General features: G+C 42.6%; 2 protein-coding genes and 1 long non-coding RNA gene across 5 annotated transcripts in view; 2 read left to right on the top strand and 1 right to left on the bottom strand.

The window, feature by feature from the left end:
* Window positions 1–24913, bottom strand: part of LOC125724024 (NACHT, LRR and PYD domains-containing protein 12-like) — a 593671-nt gene that overhangs the window by 282725 nt on the left and 286033 nt on the right. The window contains exons 9-14 of the mRNA XM_049000874.1: window positions 23192–23305; window positions 20969–21029; window positions 20557–20785; window positions 18360–20088; window positions 17449–17622; window positions 17245–17310 (exon numbers count right to left, since the gene is read on the bottom strand). Coding sequence (XP_048856831.1) covers window positions 17245–17310; window positions 17449–17622; window positions 18360–20088; window positions 20557–20785; window positions 20969–21029; window positions 23192–23305 — 2373 coding nt within the window. The remainder of the gene's footprint in view (window positions 1–17244; window positions 17311–17448; window positions 17623–18359; window positions 20089–20556; window positions 20786–20968; window positions 21030–23191; window positions 23306–24913) is intronic.
* The window catches only part of LOC125724087 (uncharacterized), a 198776-nt gene that overhangs the window by 90060 nt on the left and 83803 nt on the right, over window positions 1–24913 (top strand). Inside the window, exon 3 of the long non-coding RNA XR_007387131.1 lies at window positions 19246–19474. This is a non-coding gene — a long non-coding RNA (uncharacterized LOC125724087). The remainder of the gene's footprint in view (window positions 1–19245; window positions 19475–24913) is intronic.
* Window positions 816–4516, top strand: LOC125724070 (uncharacterized). 3 transcript variants are annotated; one of them, XM_049001021.1, is made up of 6 exons: window positions 816–1079; window positions 3060–3280; window positions 3571–3640; window positions 3732–3909; window positions 4027–4187; window positions 4338–4516. In XM_049001021.1, exons 1-5 carry the CDS (start codon window positions 968–970, stop codon window positions 4184–4186), a joined length of 741 nt encoding a protein of 246 aa, XP_048856978.1. In that variant the 5' UTR covers window positions 816–967; the 3' UTR covers window position 4187; window positions 4338–4516. The 3 variants fall into 3 exon arrangements, with proteins under 3 accessions (XP_048856978.1, XP_048856980.1, XP_048856979.1); XM_049001023.1 differs by having other exon boundaries at window positions 2939–3280; XM_049001022.1 differs by lacking the exon at window positions 816–1079 and having other exon boundaries at window positions 2156–3280.

Here is a 24913-nt window from a genome sequence, read left to right as displayed (position 1 = left end):
AAAAATAATGTGGTATTGGATTATTAAACTGATATGTGTCATGCCCGGCTCGTCCGCTCCTCGTGTGTGCCACGCCCCCTGCCTTCCCACGTGTATTTCCTTGATTGTACCCAGCTGTATCTGATTACTTTGATTAGTCTTGTCTGGTTTTAAGTCCTGGTCTTACCTGTTAGCATTGTCTGTCATTGATGTTAGTTGGCGTTACATGTCTCCTGCTCCCCGTCACTTTATTAAACCCCCGTTTTCCCCGTATCCCGCTTGCCTGCCTGCTCCTTTCACGCCCTTCCCCGCGATCGCAGCTTTGTCCGCCAGCGATCGTGACAATATGTTTGTTAATCCAAAATGAACTGTCATATATCTTTTCTCTCAATAAAGTACTACATTTGTCACTATATCTGCTAATTCTGTAAACCTTTATGAAATACTGAAGAAACCACTAAAGGAAGTACTGTAGGAAAAAAATAATGGATAACAGATGTGAAATACTGATCTCATGTTCGTTCATCGTTAGCGAATTGTGACGCATCATTTAAGCATTTATACTGTACCTGGTACTATCTATGAATTCTGTAAATCTTAGTGAACTACTCAAGGACCTACTGAGGGAACACGTAATGGATAGCACAAGTGAAATACTGACGTCATATATGTCCATTATTAATGAATCGCGTTTGTTTATAATTTATTCATGATTTGTACTTCAGTAGGAACTGAGGCGAGTATCCCCTCATAGTTAAGTGTTACCGTAAAATCTTACCTTGCAATATAGAATATCCTTGTATTATTCCAGAATATTATTCGTGTTTCTGGGCAAAATGGAGACAAAATATGAACAACTTCAAAATAACGCGACCCGTGAGTGGATTATTATAAGCGTCTTATTATTATTTCCGTCGAATTATTATAACTTGGCAACAGCATCAGACACTCATATTCAAGTACGAAAATTTGGCCCCCGATCGGCGAAATGATCCGAACGGAACACCCCACAGGTTTTCGAATACTGTGGAAAAGGACCAAGTACAGTGCTTGTCAAACCAGACAGTTCACGTTTCTGCTCCCTCTCACACCTGCACCAGGTAATAATCCAGCTTCCCCATAGTACCTGTAACATTAAATCACTGGCGCCGCCACTGTATATACTGTAAGTGTTTTACATGATTATTTTAATAACTTTACCTGTTAACTATAATCTTACCTTGCATTACAAAATGTCTTTTTATTATTCCAGAATCGTATCCGTGTTTCTTGACAAAATGGAGACAGTATTAAAATACTTTCACTTTCATTTACACACAGCAGTAAATAATCACCTTCATGCCAAACGCGGGAGCGATCCATGTCACTTAGTAACAAGTAACAATAAGAGAAAGGGGACAAGCTCCCGCCGCCACCTGATTCTGTCATGACGCACATTTTGCGTTATATTTGTACATATAAATCGCGATACTGCAGTGACACTTAAATCATTAACATACTTAAAATATAAAATGCATTATTTTAATAACGATTCATTATTCACCGTAGCCGTCTTAGAGCTGCTTTACACAGGTCCCTCTTTCTATTTCCAATACTTTTTTTGTTTGTGCAGGATTACGGGCGGTTTTAAATTATTACATTTTCTATTGCGAATCAGTGCTGAATGATTTTAATACATTAGAAGCTGAAAATCGCAGGAAGCGTAAAGTTGCTTAATATCCTAAAGAAAAATCGACGGAAAACTAAATATCTCTCACGCTTAACTGGTCTCAAGTACATCCTGTTTCCAAATGCACGGGACAGTAATCCAGGGCTCCCTCACCCTCTCTTGTTATATGGAGGTCCAGTGCCATCTGTGTGTATCACTGAAGGGGCAGTAATATGCAGGGCGATGCGTGTGTTCCCCCCCCCCCCCCCCCCCATTTCCCGACTGCGCACAGGTCGCTAACGTGTTTTAACGCACACAGCGCATGTCCCATCTGCACATGGCAAAGAGTCTCTCACTAAAACAGCACACATCAAAAGTAATCAAAGTAATCAAAGTACAAGCTAATTAAAGGGCAGCCCCACCACCAAAATTCAGTCATATTATAGGCATACTATTATTCCCGATAGCTGTTGGGATCAGGAGGATTTTCCAGTTTATAGCTGTCCCCAATGCAGACAGACCTGCACACCCAGACCTATTCTGGGCAGAAACCGTTGTGGTTTTCTCTATAAGTCAGAAGCCGCTCATGTAGATCTAAATTCAGTCTTTATTGGAATAATGAAGTTACAACCAAGGCTGCACACTTAAAGTGTGTCCAGTATTGTTCTACACCAATTTTTATACATTTTCTTATCGTTTAACAATATCTCGTCATTTAAGCATCATCATTCCTTCAACCATGACTGTCTCATTTGGTTTCTGAGCTATTAACTCTTTAGTGCATTGCCCCTATGCCATGTAATATGGATACTGTGGTGTACGGCCACGACAGAGGGGACAGACCCCGTAATGCAGTGTCCAGCTGGTTTAATGATCGAACCAGAAACAAACAGGGTTAAACTGAGGATCCAAAGTCATGGTTGTAGGGCAGGCAATGGTTGGTGTCCAGGAATGACAGTCCTACGTGGAGTGACGGGACAAGAGGATTGGAAGGGGGACACGAAACAGATGGAGGAGCAGGGAAGGATGGAGCAGGCAGGTAGGGCAGGCAGAAGAAGGTGGGTGGATGGAACAGGCGAGACAGGCAGGGCAGGCGGAACAGCAGGGCAGGATACAGCAGGCAGGGCGATCGGGGAAAACAAGAGACAGAAAATTGCTCGGTATGGCACATTAGAACAATGGCAACAATACTTCGCAATGAGCCTAGGACTTTGACAGCTTTATGACACAGAGCGATTAGCGTGCATTGTCCCCCAAATTCCCCTGTTCAATGCACATTTCATAGGACACGGCTGTCTCATTTGGTTTCAGAGCTATTAACCCTTTAGTGCATTGGTCCTATGGCATGCACTTAACATGCAACAACTAAAGACTGAGTGGCCGTTCCTGTTTATGAAGAGGTTCCTGATGCAGCATTTTAGTACGCTTACAGGAATTGAACTGGAATCAAGACTTGAGGAGTCCATTGCTGGGAAAGGAAGAAGGGTACTCCAGTTTTTCAAGGGTCAGCTCCTGCGCTGGAAGAAAGAGGTGAGGACAGTCCTCGCTGACCTTGAAAGGCAACCTGAAGATGTGGACCTCAGCCTTGCTCTCATCTTGGTGATGATGGCCTTCTTCAAGGACAGAGAAGATTCCATTTTCCTTCTGGCTGATGTAGGAAGCTGTTTTATTATATTAACCTGAATATATGTTATCTTGCAGGACAAGTTTGACTTTAGTATTTCATTGTAGAGAGATTAGGGCACAGTCCAGACAGTCTATAGATTTTTGTAGGTTTGGGAATAACAAATCATTTACTTTTTAGGGTGAAGGATGCATGGCAAACGTGCAATTCCTGCTGAATGTGTGAAGGCCTCTTTATCCTAATTCTTAATATTTGCCTTTCCAGTATGCATAACCTCAGAGCAAATAATTTTTCATTTTATTTACTTTTCTTCATATAGGTCACTACCCCCCAGGCAGATGTGGGGACCCAGCTGTCCCTGCCCAACACACCAAGGATAATCCTACTGGGTGAAACTGCTATACCTGACTTACACAATCACTGGACTAGACATTTTGTTTCACGTTTTGGAAACAATTGTGACAGATTATGTCTTTCTAGGAGATTCCATTCTGGCATCAAGAAAATGGATGCTGGCCATGGAGGGAAAGTTGGTCATAGAAGCCACTCATCTACAGCTGGACTTCACCTGTGCCCTGGCTGTCCTATTTGCAGCATATTATGTATTTAACATGGAGTATGAAGGAGAGGCAGCAACAACACTGGAATTCATCCAGAGGTAAAATACTGTTCATCACATGTACTTGGCTCCGCCGCTGTTTATTTGTATGGGCTTCAGTTCTCACGCACACAATTCTTTGTGTTGTAGCTGGAATATATATTTTTATATTTACAGGTTTCTCGTACGGATAAACCCTGAGAATTCAAAGTGCACATCCAGGTTTCATGTGAGCAAGAGGAGTGGCAAGACTGTGCAGAGGAAGACAATGGCCCTGAATCCGCACGTCGCCTCATTTATCAGGGACTTCACAGACTATGATTGGAAAAATCATTAAGGTAAGAGTATTTTTTAATATATATATATATATATATATATATATATATATATATATATATATATATATATTCACTATTCTATTCACTCAAATGTGACTTGATAATGTGAGTTGGGGATTTTAGCTGAATTTTTCATATTTTTTCTTGCAGGACCATCATATGTCTTGGGGTCTCTGCTCCACATGATGCCACCACCTACCACCATCCTCCACATCTGCCCCTCATCATGCACTTTCACCCTGCACCTCATCTCTAATGCTGCAATTTTGTTGTTCTGTGTCAGCACTACTGTGTTATTGTTCAAATTTCACAATAAACTTTCAGCTTTCTGTGCAGATTGTCATTTGCATTATTTTACTAAATAACTATTATAATATACGGTACATGCTATGGGTTGTGCAGTAGTACTGTAAAATGAATTACAGTAACGATATAATGCTGTACTCCAAAAAACAGTAAAATACTGTGTAAAATACAGCATGCTTAAAAACTACTGTACTTGGGTTTACGGTAATTTTACTGTGTTATTAAGTACAGCAACTACTGGGCTATTGTTGCCAGTAAGTTACTGTAAATTTGACAATAAATGTTGTACAGTGTGTGTCATGACCTGCGCGTCCAGTCCTCGTGTGCGCCACGCCCCCCTGATCCACCACGTTTGCTTCCCCCATTGCGCCCAGCTGTTTTCCATCGATCTGATATGTTCTGTGTATCAGAGTCTGTTTTCCCCATATCCGTCATTAACGTGTGTGCTGTGTTGCTCTCCGCTTCCTGAATAAAATCCCGTTTTGTTATTCCCGTCTCCCGGATTTGCTTCCCCGCTCCCCGATTGCGCACGGATCATCACAGCATGTAATATGGATACAATGTATTAATAACTGTTTGAAAGTTATTCTGAAAATCTAAGGGGTTTGCATTGTCCTCCAGAGTCCACTGATGGAGGGACATTCCATATGACAAGGCTGTCTCATTCGGTTTCAGAGCTGTTAACCCCTTAGTGTATTGCCCATTGCACTTTAAATGGACGCAATATAAAAATAACTATGGCAAACAAAAATAATCTGAAAATCCAAGGAGTGTACATTGTTCCCTGTAGTCAACTGATCAAAGTTCAGCAGAGAGCGACCGAGTGCAAGCGTTTGGACCTTTCAGTGGGAGCAGAGGAAGTAGCTTGCTGAGCCTCGGACTTAGCTCGGTGGTGACGGCAATCCTGCCCTGTGTTATCAAGGGAAATAGACAATCTGACATAGTCCTTGAAGCAGTGGGTCTCTCCTCGCAAGGCGAGCTTGTCCTGGAGATCGGGGGTTCAGGGTATGGTGCTAAAAGATTTTCAAACAGTCAGCCGCCTACTACAAGCTGGCTGCGATCGCGTAGAATTCCAAAAAGAAACCCCAAGCCTGATTTTGTGCCCTGTTTTAGATCACAGAGCCATTCACTCAAACTGTGCCCTACAGGTGGGTGATCAAAGACTTTGCAGAATGCGCGCGGAAACTCGTGCGCAGAATCAAGCAGCGCACTGTCTTCAGCCCACAGTGTGGTGGCCCATTCCTGTGTCCATCTGGTAAGCAGGGAAATAACAAAGCACATTTGCGTGGAATAATCCAGAAAGCGATCTTCTGTGAAGAGACCGCACTGCATTAAAAATGAGTGACAGTGATTCCGATTACCGTTATACTTCTCTGGGACAGTGACAGGAAGAGATGCAGAAGCTCATGGAGGGGAAGCCAGCAGGGTGGTTTGGGAAGCTTGCCCATCCAGTATCTGGGTTACCAATGTGGTAAGCTGGTTTATTTGGTGCTGGGGGGTCTCTGTTGATCCGAGACGCCCCCCATGTTAGGGCAGGAGATGTAGGGGACACAGAAACAGGGGGCTGGTGTTTACCCAAGTGGCCGTGGCCAGGCCGGGATGCAGAGCTCAGGACAGTGATGGCCGAGGCTACCCCATAGCTGGGAAGAGGATCCATAGATACAGGTTTTAGAGTAAAAATTAATCTATTATCAATTAATGACAGGTCTGCATATGGAAGCACAGCAGTGGCGACTGTTCTAAGCTCCACTTTCTCTAATATGTCAGAAAATAAATGCTCATATATGCACTGTGATATTTATATTGGTTTTAATAAAAATGCCCTAAAACACATTCAAAATCAATATTGTTGATTGTTTGACGTGATTTTCTTCTCATACATTTCTGTGCAGCATAGAGCATTAAAAGCTCCTGAAGCGCAGCTTCACTGGACCTCTATTGTCCGGCACAGAAGAGCTTTTATCACAGCAGAAAAGCTGGAAGGTTGCACCAAAATCGTCACTTGCAGGGAAGCTCAATGTCTCTGGGAGTGAATGGAGCAGTGAGTGGGCTGGAACGCTGGGCTGCTGCATGATGATTGGAGGAGCTGTCTAAAGGGCGGAACCCCTTTTTGATTGACAGCATGTTTTAAGTATATACAGGGGCTACAGGGTTCAGTCCCATGCGGATTTGCAGGTGAAGTCGTAAGACAAACTGCTGCACTCTGTGTTGTTTGCTGGTGATATAAGTCATTTCTGTTTGTACAAATCATTCTTTAAATAATAATAATAATTTGCACAAATATGCTTTTTGCAGATGATGTGGTTCTGTTGGCTTCATTGGACCGTGACCTTCGGCTCTCACTGGAGCAGTTCGCAGCCGAGTGTGAAGCGGCTGGGATGAAAATCAGCACCTCCAAATCCGAGACCATGGTCGTCAACCAGAAAAGGGTGGAGCGCTCTCTCCGGGTCGGGGAGGGGAGGAGTGGAGGAATGTAAGTATCTCGGAATTTCCCAGGCAATCCAGACTCATCCATTTTGTTGAACGAGGTCTCTAGCTTGTACAAGACGCCCGTGATGGGGTACTGACCCATTGCAAAGCACACTTACACTCACACCTATAGACAGTATGGTGACTTCAAACCACCCATTTTCATCAGGGGAGGAAAACTGGAGTACCTTGAGGAAACCCTACAACAACATGGGAGGAACATGCAAACTCCACACACACTGAGCCGGGGTGGAGACTCGAACCCCAGTCCCAGAGGTACAAGGAAACAGTGCTGACCACTGCAGAAATACAGCCTACTTTTTGCATCATGTCCTGCCTCCTGCATGCTCTATCTGAGCACCACCCCTCATCTAAACCAGTCAGAGTATTTATAGTAGGTGTGAACACGTCCAACACGGACAACATCCAGTCGTGTGCTACATGTGTGAAAGAGCAGCTCCACAAAATGTCTGATTCTACTGACAATGTCCGTATGTGTAAAAACAGCTACTGATTCCCTCACTCTTACTCCCCCACCCCCTCCCTCGGCGTGCATGTGGTGGTCTGACCCCCCAGCCTGTAAATACACATTCATCATTTAACCCCCTTTCCTCTGTATGTGTAACATAGGGACCCTTTCTGCCCCCCCACCCCATTTTCCCCTCAGTCCTGTTTGCTTATTGCTGTGTCCCTGATTCGCTTTTGCCTCGAGATTGATGAAATAAAGTGGCCTAAAAATTGTCTGACCACACTCACCCCTTCTGACATTTACCCCCCCAAACTGAAATCTGCCCCCCCACTCTCAGACTAGCCACAGCCCCTCCCTAAGCTTAAAGACCAGAATAAAATATTCATAATTAAACATTTATTTCAAAATGAATCAATCCTATATTATCAAATCCTTTGAAATAAATCATTGGATGCCATTTACATGTTTACTTATTATTTATTTACATGTGTACATATGCGTTTGTTTGAGAATGACTAGAAAAATCCCTAAAGGGTGAGTGAAAAGTTTGCCAGTGATGTAACTGATATCATTTTGCAAGAGACCGATAGGTGTGTGAGTGAGTTATGTGTGAACACCCCTGTCAAACAGTGACAGTCCTGTGACTGTCAAAGGACAATAGGATTAATATCACTCTGCATGAGGACGGAAGTTGTGTGTGAGTGTGTCCATGAAGGAATAGTAATATCTGTATATTACTGAAGGAACAGAAATGTCTGTGTGTGTTTGTCTTCCTCAGTGAAAAGAAATATGTGTTTGTCACAGTAACAGGACAGAACTGAGGCAATTGTGGGCTTTTGAAAATAGAAACGTCTGTGTCTGGGTTACCTAAGGGCAGGGACGGATTATGGGTTGTGTGGGCCCCTGGGCAAAATGTTTGCACACAATTCAAGGGCCCTTGGCAGCCAAACGCCCTCCCTATAGGGTCAGGGGCCCTTGTAGGCAGAGGATCAAAGAATGTAGGCCCTCTAAAATAGACAAACGAAAATACATTGTTGATAAGCATTGCAAATTGTTTTGGGCTTGGGGCCCCATGGGCCTCCTGCACCCCAAGGGCCCCTAGGCAGCGGCCCCGCTGGCCCGGTCCGTAATCCGTCCCTGCCTAAGGGGTAAAAATTGGTTTGCATGTGTGTTACTGTTTGCACCAAACAAGCAGCCAGCAGGGGGAGCAACACATCATGATTCTTTTCGCATGATTTGATAGATAGATTTTTAATCTAATCGTGTTAGTTGTGTTCATTTGCATTAAAATGTATTTATTTAATTGTATTATATGATTTATGTTTCTCAGTTACCTCAACTATGCTTTGAGCACAGCGGAACCAGGACATTAATTATGTAGAATAGGAAGCTTTTATTGTCAGTATACAGGTATCAAATACAGAAATATATAAAATGTACATATATGGGAAGGGAAAAGCCCCCCCACTCATCAGGATTACATTTTAATCAGAAACAAATACACTTATTTTACATGTTTGTTAGCTTGCCAAACCCAGTCGTTTATTTTTGTCTAACATACGTCACACGTCAGACAGAGTAAAAAGGGTTATGCTGGTTAAAAAGCAGAGATTTTACCTTTTTACCATGGAGAAGCAGCGACAGTGAACTATCCCAGCATGCAAAGGGACACAGAGGAGTTTATATTCACCAGAAACCCTGGACAGAGTCGTTCAGTGAATGAGGAGGTGAAGCTGCACAGGAGGGTCAGTCCATCAGAGGAGACTCTGTAGAAGGACAGAGTACCAGCCGCCCAGTCCAGATACACTCCTACTCTGCGGGAGCCTGAGGGCTTTATGGGCATGACAGTCTCTTTATTATTGTGTCGGACAGAGTAACTGTCAGAAGAGCAGAGCAGCATCCATGATTTGTCATTGCGTCCAAGCTGACAGTCAGCACTCACTCCTTTCCTCCCGATTCCTTTATAAGTCACTCCTATCCAGGCTCCACCTCCACTCCAGTCAGCCTCCCAGTAACAGCGACCAGTCAGACTCTCTCTGCACAGAACCTGGTACCAGCAGTCAAATCTCTCTGGATGATCAGGATATAGCTGCTCTGCCCCCCGTGTCACCTTCCTGTTCCCATCTGACAGAGACAGTTCTCTGTTTGCTGTGTTGGGGTCCAGCGTCAGCTGGCAGGAGTCTGTAGGCAAGAGGAAGAGCGATTAATCCCATTACGAAGCCCAGCATCTCCATCATTATCACTGTCACACCTCACACACTCACTAACACAGAACTCGCTCCAATACACACATTTTATTCCCAATATACTCATGTAGCCGCCCGAGTCTGCGGCTCTCTGGCTGCCCCCTGCGCTGTGAGACACGCCGCGCTGAGAGACTCGCTGGGGCCGAACTGCACTTTAGCCTGCCTTCTATTATTCTGTACGATACATAAAATATTAAAAAAGCACAGAGTCCCCTAACGAAGCAGGAATTCAAGTATGTGAAATACATCAGGAAATGTCAGACGCCTATGGCAATCCATTTTAATATTTAATCAAGTCACACTCCTATCCGTAATTACATTTCAGATATACATAATATCATTTCTCCTAATTAAAATTATATTCTTACTAGTCAGAATGGCAGTTACAGATATCCACAATTACATTTTTACTAGTAGAAAATGTATTTCAAGATATATAAAGCTTTATTTCTCCTAGTCACAATTCTATTTAAGATATCTTTAAATCTTTACATTTAAACATTTAACATTTAATCCCTAGTGTGTACATGTACTGCAGATATCTCTAATTCAATTCCTCTTATTCAAAAAGAGTATTTCAAATATCCACAATGACATTCTTCCTAAGAGAAATTACATCACTTTTGTCATTCCTGTCTATTGGGCTTTTAATTTCACATATTCACAATTATATTTCAGATATCTAGAATGTTCATTCTGGATATCTGCAATTGAATTCTTACTAAGCAAAACTCCCATTTCAGATATCTGCAATCCAATTGTTACTAGTCATAATTTTAATTTCAGACATGCGAAAGGAAAAAAAAACATTCCAGATATATATAATGTAATTTTGAATATCCAAAAATACACTGTTAATAGTAAAAATGTCATTAGAGAGATACACAATTCATATTATGACTAGTAAAAATGCAATTGCAGATATCAACAGCTAGAATTATGACTAGAAACAATGCAATTGCAGATATCTACAGTTGTATTGTGGGTATCTGTTGACCAGTAGATAGGAGGCCGTTTTAATATAAAATGTGTCCACTGACTATCCACAATTAGCGTTACCTCATCACTTGCTCCATCTGCTGTATCAGACCAGCTCACACCCAGTGTCTGAAGCATGACTGACCCAGAAATAAACCATTTCTACTTGAATGTAGATTTGACTGCTCATTTATTTTGATGCCAGGCTGATGTTTAAGCTAAAATTAAAATATGCAGATTGTTTTCGTTGCTGGAGACAGTGGTGAGCGATTTCCTTGGAGCGGGATTAAAATTGACCCGGGGGGGCGATAATGAGCGAAGCGGCAGGGAGTGGGGGGAGCTGGAGCAGCGTACAGCTCCGTGAGCGATGAGCTCCACTTACATGCCCTGGTGAAAATTATGCATTTTGTGAATGAATGACCGTCCCATGCACTTACTGCAAACAGCTGACAGCCCCTCAACACGCCACTTGCGCTACCTGTCTGTCTGTCAGCAGAGGCCTCCGAGTGACCAAATCAAAAATGAAACTGGAGCAAAACTGGTAAATCCATTATTTGCAAGCACAGCTGTCTGATGTTTCTTATAGTTGGTCACCAGGATTGTGTGCAGATCATCAGGAATTTTCATCCACTCCTCTTTGCAGACCTCCTTCAAATATCTAAGGTTTTTAGGCTGTCACTTGGATAGACGAAGCTTGAGTTCCCTCCATAGGTTTCTATGGGATTAAAGTCCGGAGACTGGCTAGGGCCCCCCATGACCATAATGTGCTTCTTCTTGAATCACTTCTTTGCTGCCTTATCCGTATGCCTAGGGTGGTTGTCTTACTGGAAGACCCACCCGCTGAAGGGGTGGCTGAAGGGAGGAGGTTCTCATCCAAGATTTTACGATACATGGCCCCGTCCATCTTTCCTTCGATGTGGTGCAGCCGTCCTGTGCCCTTGGCAGAAAAACACCCCCAAAGAATAATGCTTCCACCTCCGTGTTTGACAGTAGGCATGGTGTTCCTAGTCAGTATTCTTTTTCCTCCAAAGACAGCGAGTAGAGTTGATGCCAATTTTGGTCTCATCTGACCACATAACATTGTTCCATGCCTCATTGGAATTATTCAGGTGTCCACTGGCATATTTCAGACGGGCCTGAACATGGGCCCTCTTGAGCAGGGGTACTTTGCTAACACTGCAGGATTTCAAACCGTACCGGCAGGATGTGTTACCGATGGTTTTCTTGGTGACTGTGGTCCCTGCTGCTTTGGTATCATTGGCGAGCTCCTCCCATGTATATCTGGGGTTAGCCCTCACCATTCTTAAGATCAGTGATGCTGCATAAGATAAAATCTTCCTTGGGGCCCCAGACTGAGGGAGATTTACAGTTATTTTGTCTTTCTTTGATTTGCCAATAATTCCACCAACAGTTGTTACCTTCTCACCAGGTTGTTTGCTGATGGTAATGCAGCCAATTCCACCTTTGTGAAGGTCAACAATCTTTTCTCTGGTGTCCTTAGACGTCTCTTTGTTATTTCCCAGAGTGATAAGGTTGAAGACATAGACAGGTTAGTGACCCAAGAGTACTATTTAACAAATTAGTGCCATTAAATGACAATGATGGCTTGTTATCTGTTAATACTTAATTAAGAACTACTTGTGTTGTGTTAGTGCACATGTACTTCACCTAATTTCTTGCTGGTTTGTAGGGGATCAAATACTTATTTCCCTAGATAAATGAGAAATTGGTTTGCAACTGTTACATAATGATTTTTACTTGCTTGTTTTGCTAATAATCTATCTTTTGCTGTTTAAATAAAAATACCAGTGAAATTACAGACTTCTCTGTTCTTTATTAATGGGTCAACTTAAGAATTCAGCAGGGGGTCAAATACTTATTTCCCTCACTGTACATCGCACCGCCATTGTAGATACCTGAAATGATGACGATAGGGAAACATACTGGCGGAAGACATGTCATTTTTACTTGTAAGAATGTAATTCTGGATATCAAAAAAGATAATAAAAAACGGCAATATAGATCACCTGACAATTAGATTGCAGATATCTGAAATGGGAGTTTTTCCTAGTAAGAATTTAATTGCAGATATTCAGAATGTTCATCTGCAATACATATCCAGACTAGCTATTAAATGTCAAAATGGCCACTTATACTTTGTAAAGATTTAAAGATATCTTAAATAGAATTGTGACTAGGAGATGTAATATTCTTTCATTTAAGGATAATACGGACCCCAGAGTATGGAGGTATAATCCAACTTTATATCAAGACCACGTTGTCACTGAACATGAATACACTTTTTTAACAGCCATAGATTAACTCCACCGTGTTTACCTTTCTATCAATATATTAATATCGCCCCCTACAGTCTGGGCTGATTCTTGATATAACACTCCACCATCTACTACAGAGAAATAAAGCTTTATATATCTTGAAATACATTTTCTACTAGTAAGAATGCAATTGTGGATATCTGTAACTGCCATTCTGACTAGTAAGAATATAATTTTGACTAGGGAAAAAGATATATATATCTGAAATGCAATTTTGGATAGTCAATGGATCATTTTTATGTTAAAATGGCACCTTATCTACTCTTCAACAGATATCCACAATACATTTGTAAATATCTGCAATTGCATTTTTACAAGTCATAATATGAATTGTGGTTATCTGTAAAGACATTTTTGCTAGTCACAATGTATTTCGGATATTCAAAATTACATTATGGATATCTAAAATGGTGGTATCTCATCCATACATTTTCCAAACCACTTATCCCTCCGGGTCGTGGGGGGTCCGGATCCTATCCCGGAAGCTATGGGCACGAGGCAGGGAACAACCCAGGATGGGGGGCCAGCCCATGGCAGGGCACACTCACACACCATTCACTCACACATGCACTCCTATGGGCAATTTGGCAACTCCAAATTGGGGAGAACATGCGAACTCCATACACATGTGACCCAGGAGGAGACTCAAACCTGGGTTCCAGAGGTGTGAGGCAACAGTGCTAACCAAAATGGTGGCACCCTTTCGGATATCTGAAATTAAAATTGTGACTAATAACAACTGGATTGTAGATATCTGAAATGGGAGTTTTTCCTAGTAAGAATTCTATATAATTGAATGACATATAATTGCGGATATCTGAAATTAAAAGCCCAATAGACATGAATAGCAAAAGTGACGTAATTTCTCCTAGGAAGAATGACTATTTGGATATTTGAAATGCTATTTTTGTCTAGGAAGAATTGAATTAGAGATATCTGCAATACATATACAGACTAGGGATTAAATATTAAAACGACTTGCCATAGACGCCGGCGGGAAGATGCGCAGAAATGCTGCGCATGCTAAATCAACAGGTTTAATGACAGATAAATAAAATTATAAACAGCATTCGAACTTGTTAAACATGAAATTGTACCCGAAGAGTATCACTAGATGTTAATTTGTCTTTAGTTCAAAATAAGAACTTCCTTCAAAGCATGTCGGACACATTTCCCCCTCCAGCAGCATTCACCGCCGACTAGTACTTCTTGGCTCTCAGCGGAGGCGGACGCACTTCTCTCCCTCTCCCTCCCCTTATCTTCCCTGCTTTGCTCCTCTCGTCTCATCTCGTCTACTGTATTATACTTTGAGAGACTCTCTCAGCCCTGCTCTCCAAACTAAGTAAAATCATGGATTTGATCAACTGGTCTCTCAACGCAATTGACACCATCTTCTCGCCGAGAAGCCTAGGTTCGGGGGAACCTGACTGTCCTGCAGGAACCTACGCAGCTGGCTACATGATGGACGGATGGGGGAAGTGGAGGGTCGTGTGCCTGGCAGCTCTTTCCATGGAGGACATTGAAGACATCTACCTATTCGGAACCATGATTACAGGTATTATGCTGATTGGATTAGGCATTGCCCTGGTTTATCGAAGATTGAAGAAAACGGTGACAGCCGCTCAAAGCCCCACTAGGCTGGCCGGAATGATTGATGGAGTGGGCAGAGCTGTTAGCACTCAGACTGTGACTATTGATCGCAAACTGGATAACATCACGGAGAAGCTCACGGCTCTGCAAAGGTTATTGGATGGCGGAGACCAGCGTGGACATTAGAAGAGCTGTGAAATTACAGCTTCTTGCCCGGAAACCCAAACAACCCCATCCTATCTGGTTTTGGCTCCGCCCTAATCAGCACTGGCCTCGGCCAAGGCCGCTGCTGAACTAACAACTCCCCCTGAAGAACAAGGCAGTGAGACTCTCTTGCATTCTTCTCCCCCAATCCCAAGGACTCACCGCACCCTCCCCCCATCCCACGCCTTCGCCGCTTCATACCCTCAGCGTGAACAGGCGGGTCTGTGACCAGCGCCCTCGTGGCTGCAGGACCGGATGGCTGTTTGTCTGTGCTGGACTACCTCCACCTCCCCATTTCCCTCACCCATTGCAAGTCGTGTCATTTTATGTTGTAAGGTGTAGTGACCATGTGCTTATGTTGCTGAGGTGTTTTTTTCGGTTCCTACAATGTCCTCCCACATGGAGTACAGTCTGGGGGCTGTTTTATTATTCTCCTCCTCTCTCCTCACGTTATTCTGTTTCTTTTTCTTCTCTCTGTTTGCCCCTGTCTTCCTGACCTGTCTAACCCCTACTGTGATGTTTGTGTATATGTATGGTCGGGTTCAAAGCCAGTTTTTTCACTGGTACTTGTGACTAGTGACATGGTGTATTGCAACAGCAATAAAGGGTTTCATCAATCACACAAACTAGTGATGTGTCGGTCGCTAACAAACAGTTCAAAAGATGCGGCTCCTGACCAAGAGACATTTTTATAAAGCAAAATGCCTCCGTGGCTTAGAGCTCCATGACTGAAGTTTGTGTTAATGGTGTGCGAGCTGCGCGACCAGGGACGGATTATGGGTTGTGTGGGCCCCTGAGCAAAACGTTCGCGAGGCCCCCCACCAGCACCAGCACCACCAACACCACCACCACAACCACCACAATTCAAGGGCCCTTGGAAGCCAAACGCCCTCCCTATAGGGTCAGGGGCCCTTGTAGGCAGAGGATCAATGAATGTAAGCCCTCTAAAATAGACAAACGAAAATACATTGTTGATAAGCGTTGCAAATTGTTTTGGGCTAGGGGCCCCACGGGCCCCCTGCACCCCAAGGGCCCCTGGGCAGCGGCCCTGCTGGCCCGGTCCGTAATCCGTCCCTGCGCGTGACCGATCGCGTGACGAGTCAGACAAGGTTCATACCATCAGGTTAAACCGTGGGAGGGGCGGGGGTGCACGTGCTGACGGTGTAGAGGTACAGAACACGAGGGAGGGAGAGGAGGAGAGAAAGAGAGGGAGTGTGGTGCGTGAATAGTAGGAAAGATCAGGAAACGAAACAGCATTTGGATGCATTTTAATAACTATGATAACTCAAAGGCGGAATGCAAAATTTGCTAGATGAAGCTGTCATTTCGAGGAGGATCCACAAACAACCTTCACAGACGCTTAGGAACTGCACATCCAGCAGTTCAGATGGAAGGAAAAAGACAGACTAGCGTGCCTGCTACTGCCAGAAGCCGGATCAGCCCGTCTAAGCTGAGGCACTTAGCTTTTCTGCCCCAAAGGAAATTTTAAAATGTTACACTATTAGAAAGGTGATAGTTGTTATAATGGATAGATACAACTAAAACTGCTGTTATGCACGTTGTAATTTATGTATTTTTATTTTTATTAGTTATTTATGTTATTTGACTGTTTTTGTTAGATCAACCACAAAAACAAATTTTCCACTTGTAATATGTTCAATACACGTGTAGTAGTGTTTTATGTTTTTACATTTAGTCTTTGCATCAAACATAATATAAATTACGGTATTAAGGAAATTATATGGTTTAGTACACATATCAGTCATGGGTCAAAACAGCGCTGAATCTGACTGAGGCAGAAGTAATAAAATGAAGAGTCATTTGGGAGCCGGAAGAGCCGACTCTTCTTGGTGAGCTGAGCCAAATGATCCGACTCACTAAAAAGAGCCGAAATTCCCATCACTAGTGCAGACTGAGGAGACGTTCAGTGTCACAGCCAGTTTGGGGAAGATTACGGGTGCTGACTTAGAACAATACTAACAAATCAAAAATAACAGTAAACAAAAACAGTACTACTACAGAAGTTCCCAGACTCCCATTGTTATTTAAGAAAGTCGTCATCTTTAAACCCAAACCAGCCCCTTCTTTAAAACACCCACACACACACACACACACACACATCACAATAATTATGCAAATGGAATCATAAACTAGTATTAATGGTATTAAGAATAAAAACATGCAAACAAACTTACATTTCTGGACCCCTGGTCTGGTCCTGCACTCTCCTCTGTGGTCCACACTATAGCAGAAGCAGAATGACATAGTGCTGCTGTATCCATTTATTTAATTGTTGCATTTTCTCCACATACACGAGTCTATAGCAGGACAGACACACATTCTGTACTCACTTCAGTTTCTCCAGTTTACAGCTGGGATCCTCCAGTAGAGCAGAGAGCAGCTTCACTCCTGAATTTCCTGGGTGATTGTAGCTCAGGTCCAGCTCTCTCAGGTGTGAGGGGTTTGACCTCAGAGCTGAAGCCAGGGAAGAACAGCCTTCTTCTGTGACTCTACAGCCTGACAGCCTGCAGAGAGACAGACAATATCTCTCCAATAAATAAAACACCTCACCACTATGAGTATTACTTTTATGTAAATGTAATGACTCCAATAAAGATTTCAGTAACTGCAGATTACAGTGTGGAATACCCAGTAATATTGACCTCAGTATCTCCAGTGTACAGTGTGAATCTCCCAGTCCAGCAGAGAGCAGCTTCACCCCTGAATCCTGCAGGTCATTGTCACTCAGGTCCAGCTCTCTCAGCTGAGAGGAGTTTGATCTGAGAGCTGAAGCCAAAACTTCACAGCATGTCTCTGTGAGTCTACAGCTGTCCAGCCTGGAAAAGGAAACATGGTAAGATATAAATACATACACCACAGACAGGTATATCAAATAAAATATAAAAATAAACATTTTTAAGTACAAGACATGCAGCCGACTGAGAGGTTCTAGGGTTTTGGGTTCAGTTCCTGCCTGGGATATGTGTGTGTGTGCGAGTTTATGTGGGATTTGAATGTCAAGAAGAGCCTAAGTTTTTTTAATTATTATTTTTTTATAGGGCTTTGAATTACTGACACCATGACTGAAATCCTTATTTTCTGTGTTGCTGTACCTGAGAACCTGTTAAATTTCCAAAACACTAATCAGACAATTATCAATCCTGTCAGATAGGGATGAAATAGTGATACTTTATTCATCCCCCTGCTAAAATAGTGCTGTCGCCTCTCTGATCTTGCTCTCTCTGACACACACATACAGCTCAGAGTGCAGGGTTGTCCAGCATCCAGCCCCCTGAAGCTGGGGGGTAAGGGCCTTGCTCAAGGGCCCAAAACCAGCATCACTCTGCCGGCCAGGTATTTAAACCAGTGACCTTCTGACCACAGGCACAAACCCACTGACCCACACACCTCACCGAGAATGTAAAAAAATATACATATCCTATAGTATCCTGAATGAAGAAGAATTTCTGGGTGTCCATATAAATACACTCTAATTGTTCTGATAAGATATAAAAGCATTATAATGAATAACATCTGTAATTCTTTAGCAACAGACGTATGTAAGATCACTTACAGAGCTGTCCTAGATTTCTTGATCACAGGCAGCAGCCTCTGAAGACCTTCATCTGATCTGATGTATTTCTTCAGATCAAACACATCCAGCTCCTTATCTGACATCAGTAACACAAAGGCCAGAGCTGACCACTGTGCAGGTGAGAGGTCTGCTGCTGAAAGGCTTCCTGAACTCAGGTATCTTTGTACTTCCTCTATTAGAGAATTGTCACCCAGTTCATTCAGACAGTGGAACAGGTTGATGGTCCTTTCTGCAGATAAATTCTCTTGTATTTTCTTCTTGATGTTCTGGACTGTTTCCTTAATGTTATGGGACCTGTTTCTTTTCTGGCCCAGTAGCCTTTGTAACAGACTCTTACTAGAGTCTGTTGAGAGGCCAAGGAGGAAGCGGAGGTAGAGGTCCAAGTGTCCATTCTTGCTCTTTAATGCTTCATCCACTGCAGTCTTCAGCAGGTCAGCTGATGAGTTTGACAGAAACACATATAAAGCAGCGAGATACTCCTGGATGCTCAGATGCACAAAGCAGTACACCTTCTCCTGGTACAACCCATACTCCTCTTTAAAGACTTCTGTACACACTCCAGAGTAAACTGAAGCCTCTGTGACATCAATCCCATTCTCTGTCAGATCTTGCTTATAAAATATGAGATTGCCTTTCTCAAGGTTATGAAAAGCCAGTTTACCAAGTTTCAAAAGGAATTTCTTCCCAGATTTAGTGCATTTATTAAGTTTGATTTTATATTTTTCCATATACTTTTCATTTTTTAAACTCAATTGAAAGATCAGGAAGTGTGTGTACATTTCAGTCAGAGTCCTTGGAATTTCTCCATTGTCAGTCTCACTAAAAAGCCTTTCAAGGACAGTGGCTGAAATCCAGCAGAACACAGGTATGTGGCACATGATGAAGAGGCTCCTTGATGATTTCACATGTGTGATAATCCTGCTGGCCAGGCTCTGATCACTAAACCTCTTCCTGAAATACTCCTCCTTCTGGGCATCACTGAACCCTCGTATCTCTGTCACCTGGTGGACACACTCAGGAGGTATCTGATTGGCTGCTGCTGGCCGGGAGGTTATCCAGAGGAGAGCGGATGGAAGCAGATTCCCCTTAATGAGGTTAGTCATCAGCACATCTAGTGATGTTTTCTTTGTTACATCAAACCAGCTCTCATTGTTCTGAAAATCTAGAGGAAGGTGACACTCATCCAGACCATCAAAGATCAACAAAACTTTGTACCTACACAGCTCAGTGGATTCAAGCAATTTCAGTTCTGGGACAAAGTGGTGAAGCAGATCAATCAGACTGTATTCAGCCTTAATCATATTCAGTTCCCGGAAAGGAAGAGCAAATATGAAGTGAATGTCCTGGTTTGCTTTTCCTTCTGCCCAGTCAAGAATAACTTTCTGCACAGAGACTGTTTTCCCGATACCTGCGACCCCTTTAGTGAGTACAGTTCTGATAGGTGTCTCACGCCCATATAAGGGTTTAAATATATCATTGCACTTGACTGTAGTATCTTCTGTTCCCCTTTTCTTGGATGCTGTTTCAATCTGTCTCACTTCATGTTCATCATTGACTCCTCCAGCTCCCCCTTCAGTTACGTAGAGTTCTGTGTAAATCTCTTTGAGAAGTGTTGGCTGTCCTTCCTTAGCTTTCCCTTCAAATACACACTCAAATTTCTGCTTCAGGTTACATTTGATTCTGCGCTGACATTGCGACAGAAGATTCCCTGAAATGAAATGAAGGAAAAATGCACAAGCTTTCAGTAAACATGCAATTTTTATTCCTACAATCTTCTTCAATGAAATTAAAATAAATGATAAACTGAAATATAATGTGTCATGCCCGGCTCGTCCGCTCCTCGTGTGTGCCACGCCCCCTGATTACCCACGTGTGTTTCCCGGATTGTACCCAGCTGTGTCCGTTTGCTTTCAATCAGTCTTGTGTATTTAAGTCCTGGTCTTACCTGTTTGCCTTGTCTGTCATTGATGTTAGTTGGCGTTACATGTCTCCGGCTCCCAGTCTGTTTAATAAACCCCAGTTTACCCCGACTTCCGCCTGCTTTCTGCCCGTTCGCCTCGCACGATCGCCGCTCTGCCCGCGATCGCGAGCGTTCCCGTGACAATAATGCACATTTTTCCATAAACTATGTTTCTGCAGTAAATCAAACACACACTGAATGAGGTACAGCTCTTACTCTTCTCCAGCATGTCAGCGAGATCATTTTGCTCCATGGTCCTCAGGATGTACAGTGTGATCTTCAGAGCTCCCTCTCTACTACAGGTCTTCTGCATCTGACCATCACTGTCCAGGTCATTGTCCTCCTCCAGCTGAGGCTCAGAGCATTCTGGGTCATTCTGATCCAGGTACCTTTTGAATTTCATCAGCTCATCCTTCAGAAACATTTGAGCTTTTTCCTCCAATAACTGAAATGAACAGTTACAGTTTAATTATTATCACTCCTGGCACCCTGTCTTGTAATAATTTCACTTGTGAATTAGTTTTATTTAACATCCCTTTGATGGGATGAACTACTTATTGTACATCTATAGAAGATGTATGTCAATTTAGATACAATTTTAGAAAATATACTTCAGTAGTAAATGCACCTTGAAGATGGATGATAAGTCTCCTTTATGTGGGTGTGAATTACATCTTTTTACTCGGTTCCTGTGAATAAAAGACAAATATTCATCCATTAATCCATCCATCCTTCAGCCACTTATTCTAGTTTGGAGGTGGGGCAGGGTAGGGGGGGTCTATTTCAGACAGCAGAAGGCTTAGGATACAGGTTTACTCTGGGGGGGGGATTCTATTCCATCACAGGGCACAGAAACACAGAGGTTACCATATATCATGGGCAATTTAGAAAGTAGCCTAAACACATGTTTTTGGACGGCAGGAGGAAACCCATGTGATAAAGGGAGAGCGAGCAGCTGTAGACAAACAGGGGGCTCAGCCTCCAACACTGGGGGGGTGAAGCCACAGCGCTGCCCTCTGTGCCGCCGCTAAAATAGGCATTTTATGAAAAGACCAAGGTCCTGCACTGACACTGACCACCACTGCTGCTGCTTGGGGGAGTAATAACCTACATTTGTATTTAAATAGATGTAACTGGCATCCACATTCTGAGCTTATTTCATTAGGGCGGCTTCCTGACATCAACTTGCTATTCACAGTATAAGAGAAGCAGTGACATCTAGTGGCAGCACAGAGAGACAGCAGGTAGTAGACAGGTGAGACGGTTTGGCATGTAGCTCCCCTGTGACTCAATAACATTAACAGGACACTTCTTATAAAGTGATTATCATTCTTTCAAACATTTCAAATTTTTATTTTTTTTTGGAGGGGGGGGGGGGGGGGAGGGACAAATTGCTGGCAAATTAATACTGCAAACAGACTAATATCTTTTTTTCCTTGTTAGGCATTTACATTTCAAACATTTCTGTTTTTCTTGCAGTGCTTTTTTTATTCTGCAGACTCCAACGCAAAATGCAAAAATAAAATCTAAAAGCAAATTACAGTCTTATGCCTATTGCGCCCTCTTGTGTTAACATTAATAAATGGCTGTGTGCCATGGTACACTGTTACACATCTTCAATGTGTATCATCATACTTATCAATCACAAAACATCTTGCCATGATGCATTGTTTCCCCCCCTTCTGCTGGCATCCCATGCCAGTGAGTGTTTGCATCCAGTTCACTGCATGTCCATATTTCACCTAAACCAGTATTTCTCAACCCAGTCCTGGAGACCTCCAGACAGTTCACATTTTTTGCACCCACCCAGCTCTCAATCCACCTGTACCAGGTACTCGGTGTTCTTGATTGACCGTGTGCTGGGAGGATGCAAAAATGTGGATTGTCTGGGGGTCGCAGAGCAATGGGTTGAGAAACATGGATCTAAACGCTCTGTGTGAAACATGGTTTAATATCAAGACGGCAGTTATTTAGAGGAGGAACATCTCATAAAACAATATAGTCTGATAGGCTCAATAGGCAGGATTTTATGTAGAAACCCCTAATTTTTGTTTCTACTCGGTTTTATTTCATTTCAGTTAATTATGAATTTTGATGTTTTAATTTCAGTTTAGAGTTCATGTCTGACACTTTTGTTTTCATTTTAATTTTGATTAACAAAATGCTTTTGTTATTCTTTTAGTTTCATTGTACATCACATAAATATAACATTTATTCTCATCCGGATCAGCAACAATTTAAATATCACCTTTGGTAAAGAAAGAAATAGCTTGTTTTTTGTTTCCTTTGACTTAACAGGATAGTAATGAATTATTTACAGGCAGCGTTAATGTGAGGGTGGTGCAGGGTTTGAAGGAGGACAGTATGACAGCAGAGAGGTGTGCAGTAGGAATGATGGACTAGTTTAAGGTGGAGGTGGGATTGTACCAAGGATCGGCTCTTAGGCCTTTCCTGTTTGCAATGGTGAAGAATGCATCAGACAGGAGACCCCATAGACTATGATGTTCACAGATGACAGTGTGATCTGTAGTGAGAGGAGGGAGCAGATTGAGACGAGCCTGGAGAGGTGGAGGGATGCACTGGAGGGAAGGGGAATGAAAGTCAGTAGGAGCAAGATGGAGCTCATGTGTGTAAATGAGAGGGAGGGTGGAGGAATGGAGCGGTGGCCAGAAATAGGAGCAGTGAAGGTGGATGAGATTAGATACTTGGGGCCAACTGTCCAAAGTATTGGAGAATGCAGTAGAGAAGCGAAGAAGAGGATACAGGCAGGAAGGAGTGGGTGGAGGAAAGTGGCAGGAGTGATGTGTGACAGAAGCGTATCTGCAGGGAAAAAGGGTATCTGCACATTTACCTTTGATCAATAAGAAAAGGTCCCTCGCAGAGTCCAGTTGATTCCACCATTGACCTGTCACTTTTCATGGAAACACAGCTGGGTGCAGGTGAGCCTGCTCTCTCCATCAGGACACTGTGGACAGCGAGAGGAAAAATTCATTTTTAATTGGAGGGATTATCTGTTATTTGCCTCTGTTATAAAAACAGGTTGATTGTGGAAGAAAAAGGACAAGTTTTTTTTATTATTATTAAATGCACATTTACTTTTGATCTGTAGGAAAAGGCCCCTCTCTGATGTTGATTATGAGGTCCTTTGACTTGTCACTCTTCATGGAAACACAGCTGGGTGCAGGTGAGCCTGCTCTCTCCATCAGGTCACTGTGGACAGTGAGAGGAAAGATCCTCATTATATAAATATAATCCATATAATGTACACAGGGTCACATTAAATTTTCAGTTGTTTCCTGTGAAGCTCTTGATGCAAACAGGCTTGCTTACAGTTCGCTTTAATATCAAATAAATTGTCTCACCTAAAAATTAGATTTCTGTATGAAAGTTTTAGTATCATTGTTACATCCTCCGTCACTAAATTTGGTTGTTGTTGCTTTTTTTCCTAATTGGCTTATTTGTTTATATATGTATTTGTTTGTTTACACTCTACTTCATTATTTGTAAGCATTTCTGATAGGATGGATGATCTATTTGTTGTCTCTCGTGTAAAAGAACAGGCTGACTGTGGAAGAAAAAGGAGGAGAAGATGCCGAGGTCTTTTTATTAATCTACACGTATTAACATGTTCCACACTGATCCAGCCCTGGCTAGGATCCCTTTCTGCTTTTATATTACGGCCTGACTATAGACCCAAAGAGACATGCATGCTAGTGGGCTGTAACAGTCGTTTTACCATAAATCACAATGTTCTTCACAACACGACCCTGACAGTGTTCCTGTCTTATTTGGCTGTTACTTCTAGGAATGTCTTGTGCCCCAAAGATCTATTGAAAAATTGATGCAGCAGTGCTAGGATGGTGTCGCTGGAATACAATTAAAGGAAGTTTTGAAGGAAATTAAATTTTATACATGGATAAACATAAATCATCTACCCCACAGACCCGAATTACTGAACCCTTGATTACTCTCTCTTTCAAAAATGCTGGGAAGATTTTTTTATGTTGGTTTCAAAAGCAGTACAAACAGACACAGCTTCTGTCTTACCTCTCAGTTCTCTTTGTTTTACACTCCACAGGGGGGGTCATTTCAGAAGCAGCTCCCTCCATTTCTGTGCTGATCCAGACCAGATGACTCCTGCTGGGGCTTCTGTGGAAATGAAATTGCTGCCCTGAAATTGCACCAAACTGTGAACCCAAAACTGAGGTTTGTACCGAACCATAAGTTCTGTGTACCGTTACACGGCTGTTAAATATACAGTGGAAATACACTTAATGTAAATCCTCTCTTAGACATATGATCACATAGCTTAGGCTAATGTAACCTGCATGGCCACATTACTGCTTTGCACTGGCTGGTTTAGAAAGGTCACATTGTAGATTGTCAGCGGCTGGTTAGTTATTATTCTTCATTATAGTTACATCTACGTCACAATGACCAAGCTGTAGCAGCACTATGGTTTATAATACTTGGTTCATGTTGGTGTGGGAGATGTAAAAATATCATTGATTTAACTTCTCATAACAATCAGTACAAAATATTACGTGTTCTGCCCGCCCAAATCAAAGCTCGA

Source organism: Brienomyrus brachyistius, unplaced genomic scaffold (assembly GCF_023856365.1).
Source record: "Brienomyrus brachyistius isolate T26 unplaced genomic scaffold, BBRACH_0.4 scaffold54, whole genome shotgun sequence".
Taxonomy (NCBI): domain Eukaryota; kingdom Metazoa; phylum Chordata; class Actinopteri; order Osteoglossiformes; family Mormyridae; genus Brienomyrus; species Brienomyrus brachyistius.
Note: the sequence above shows the minus strand (reverse complement) of the source record. Positions and strands in the feature narration are given on the sequence as shown.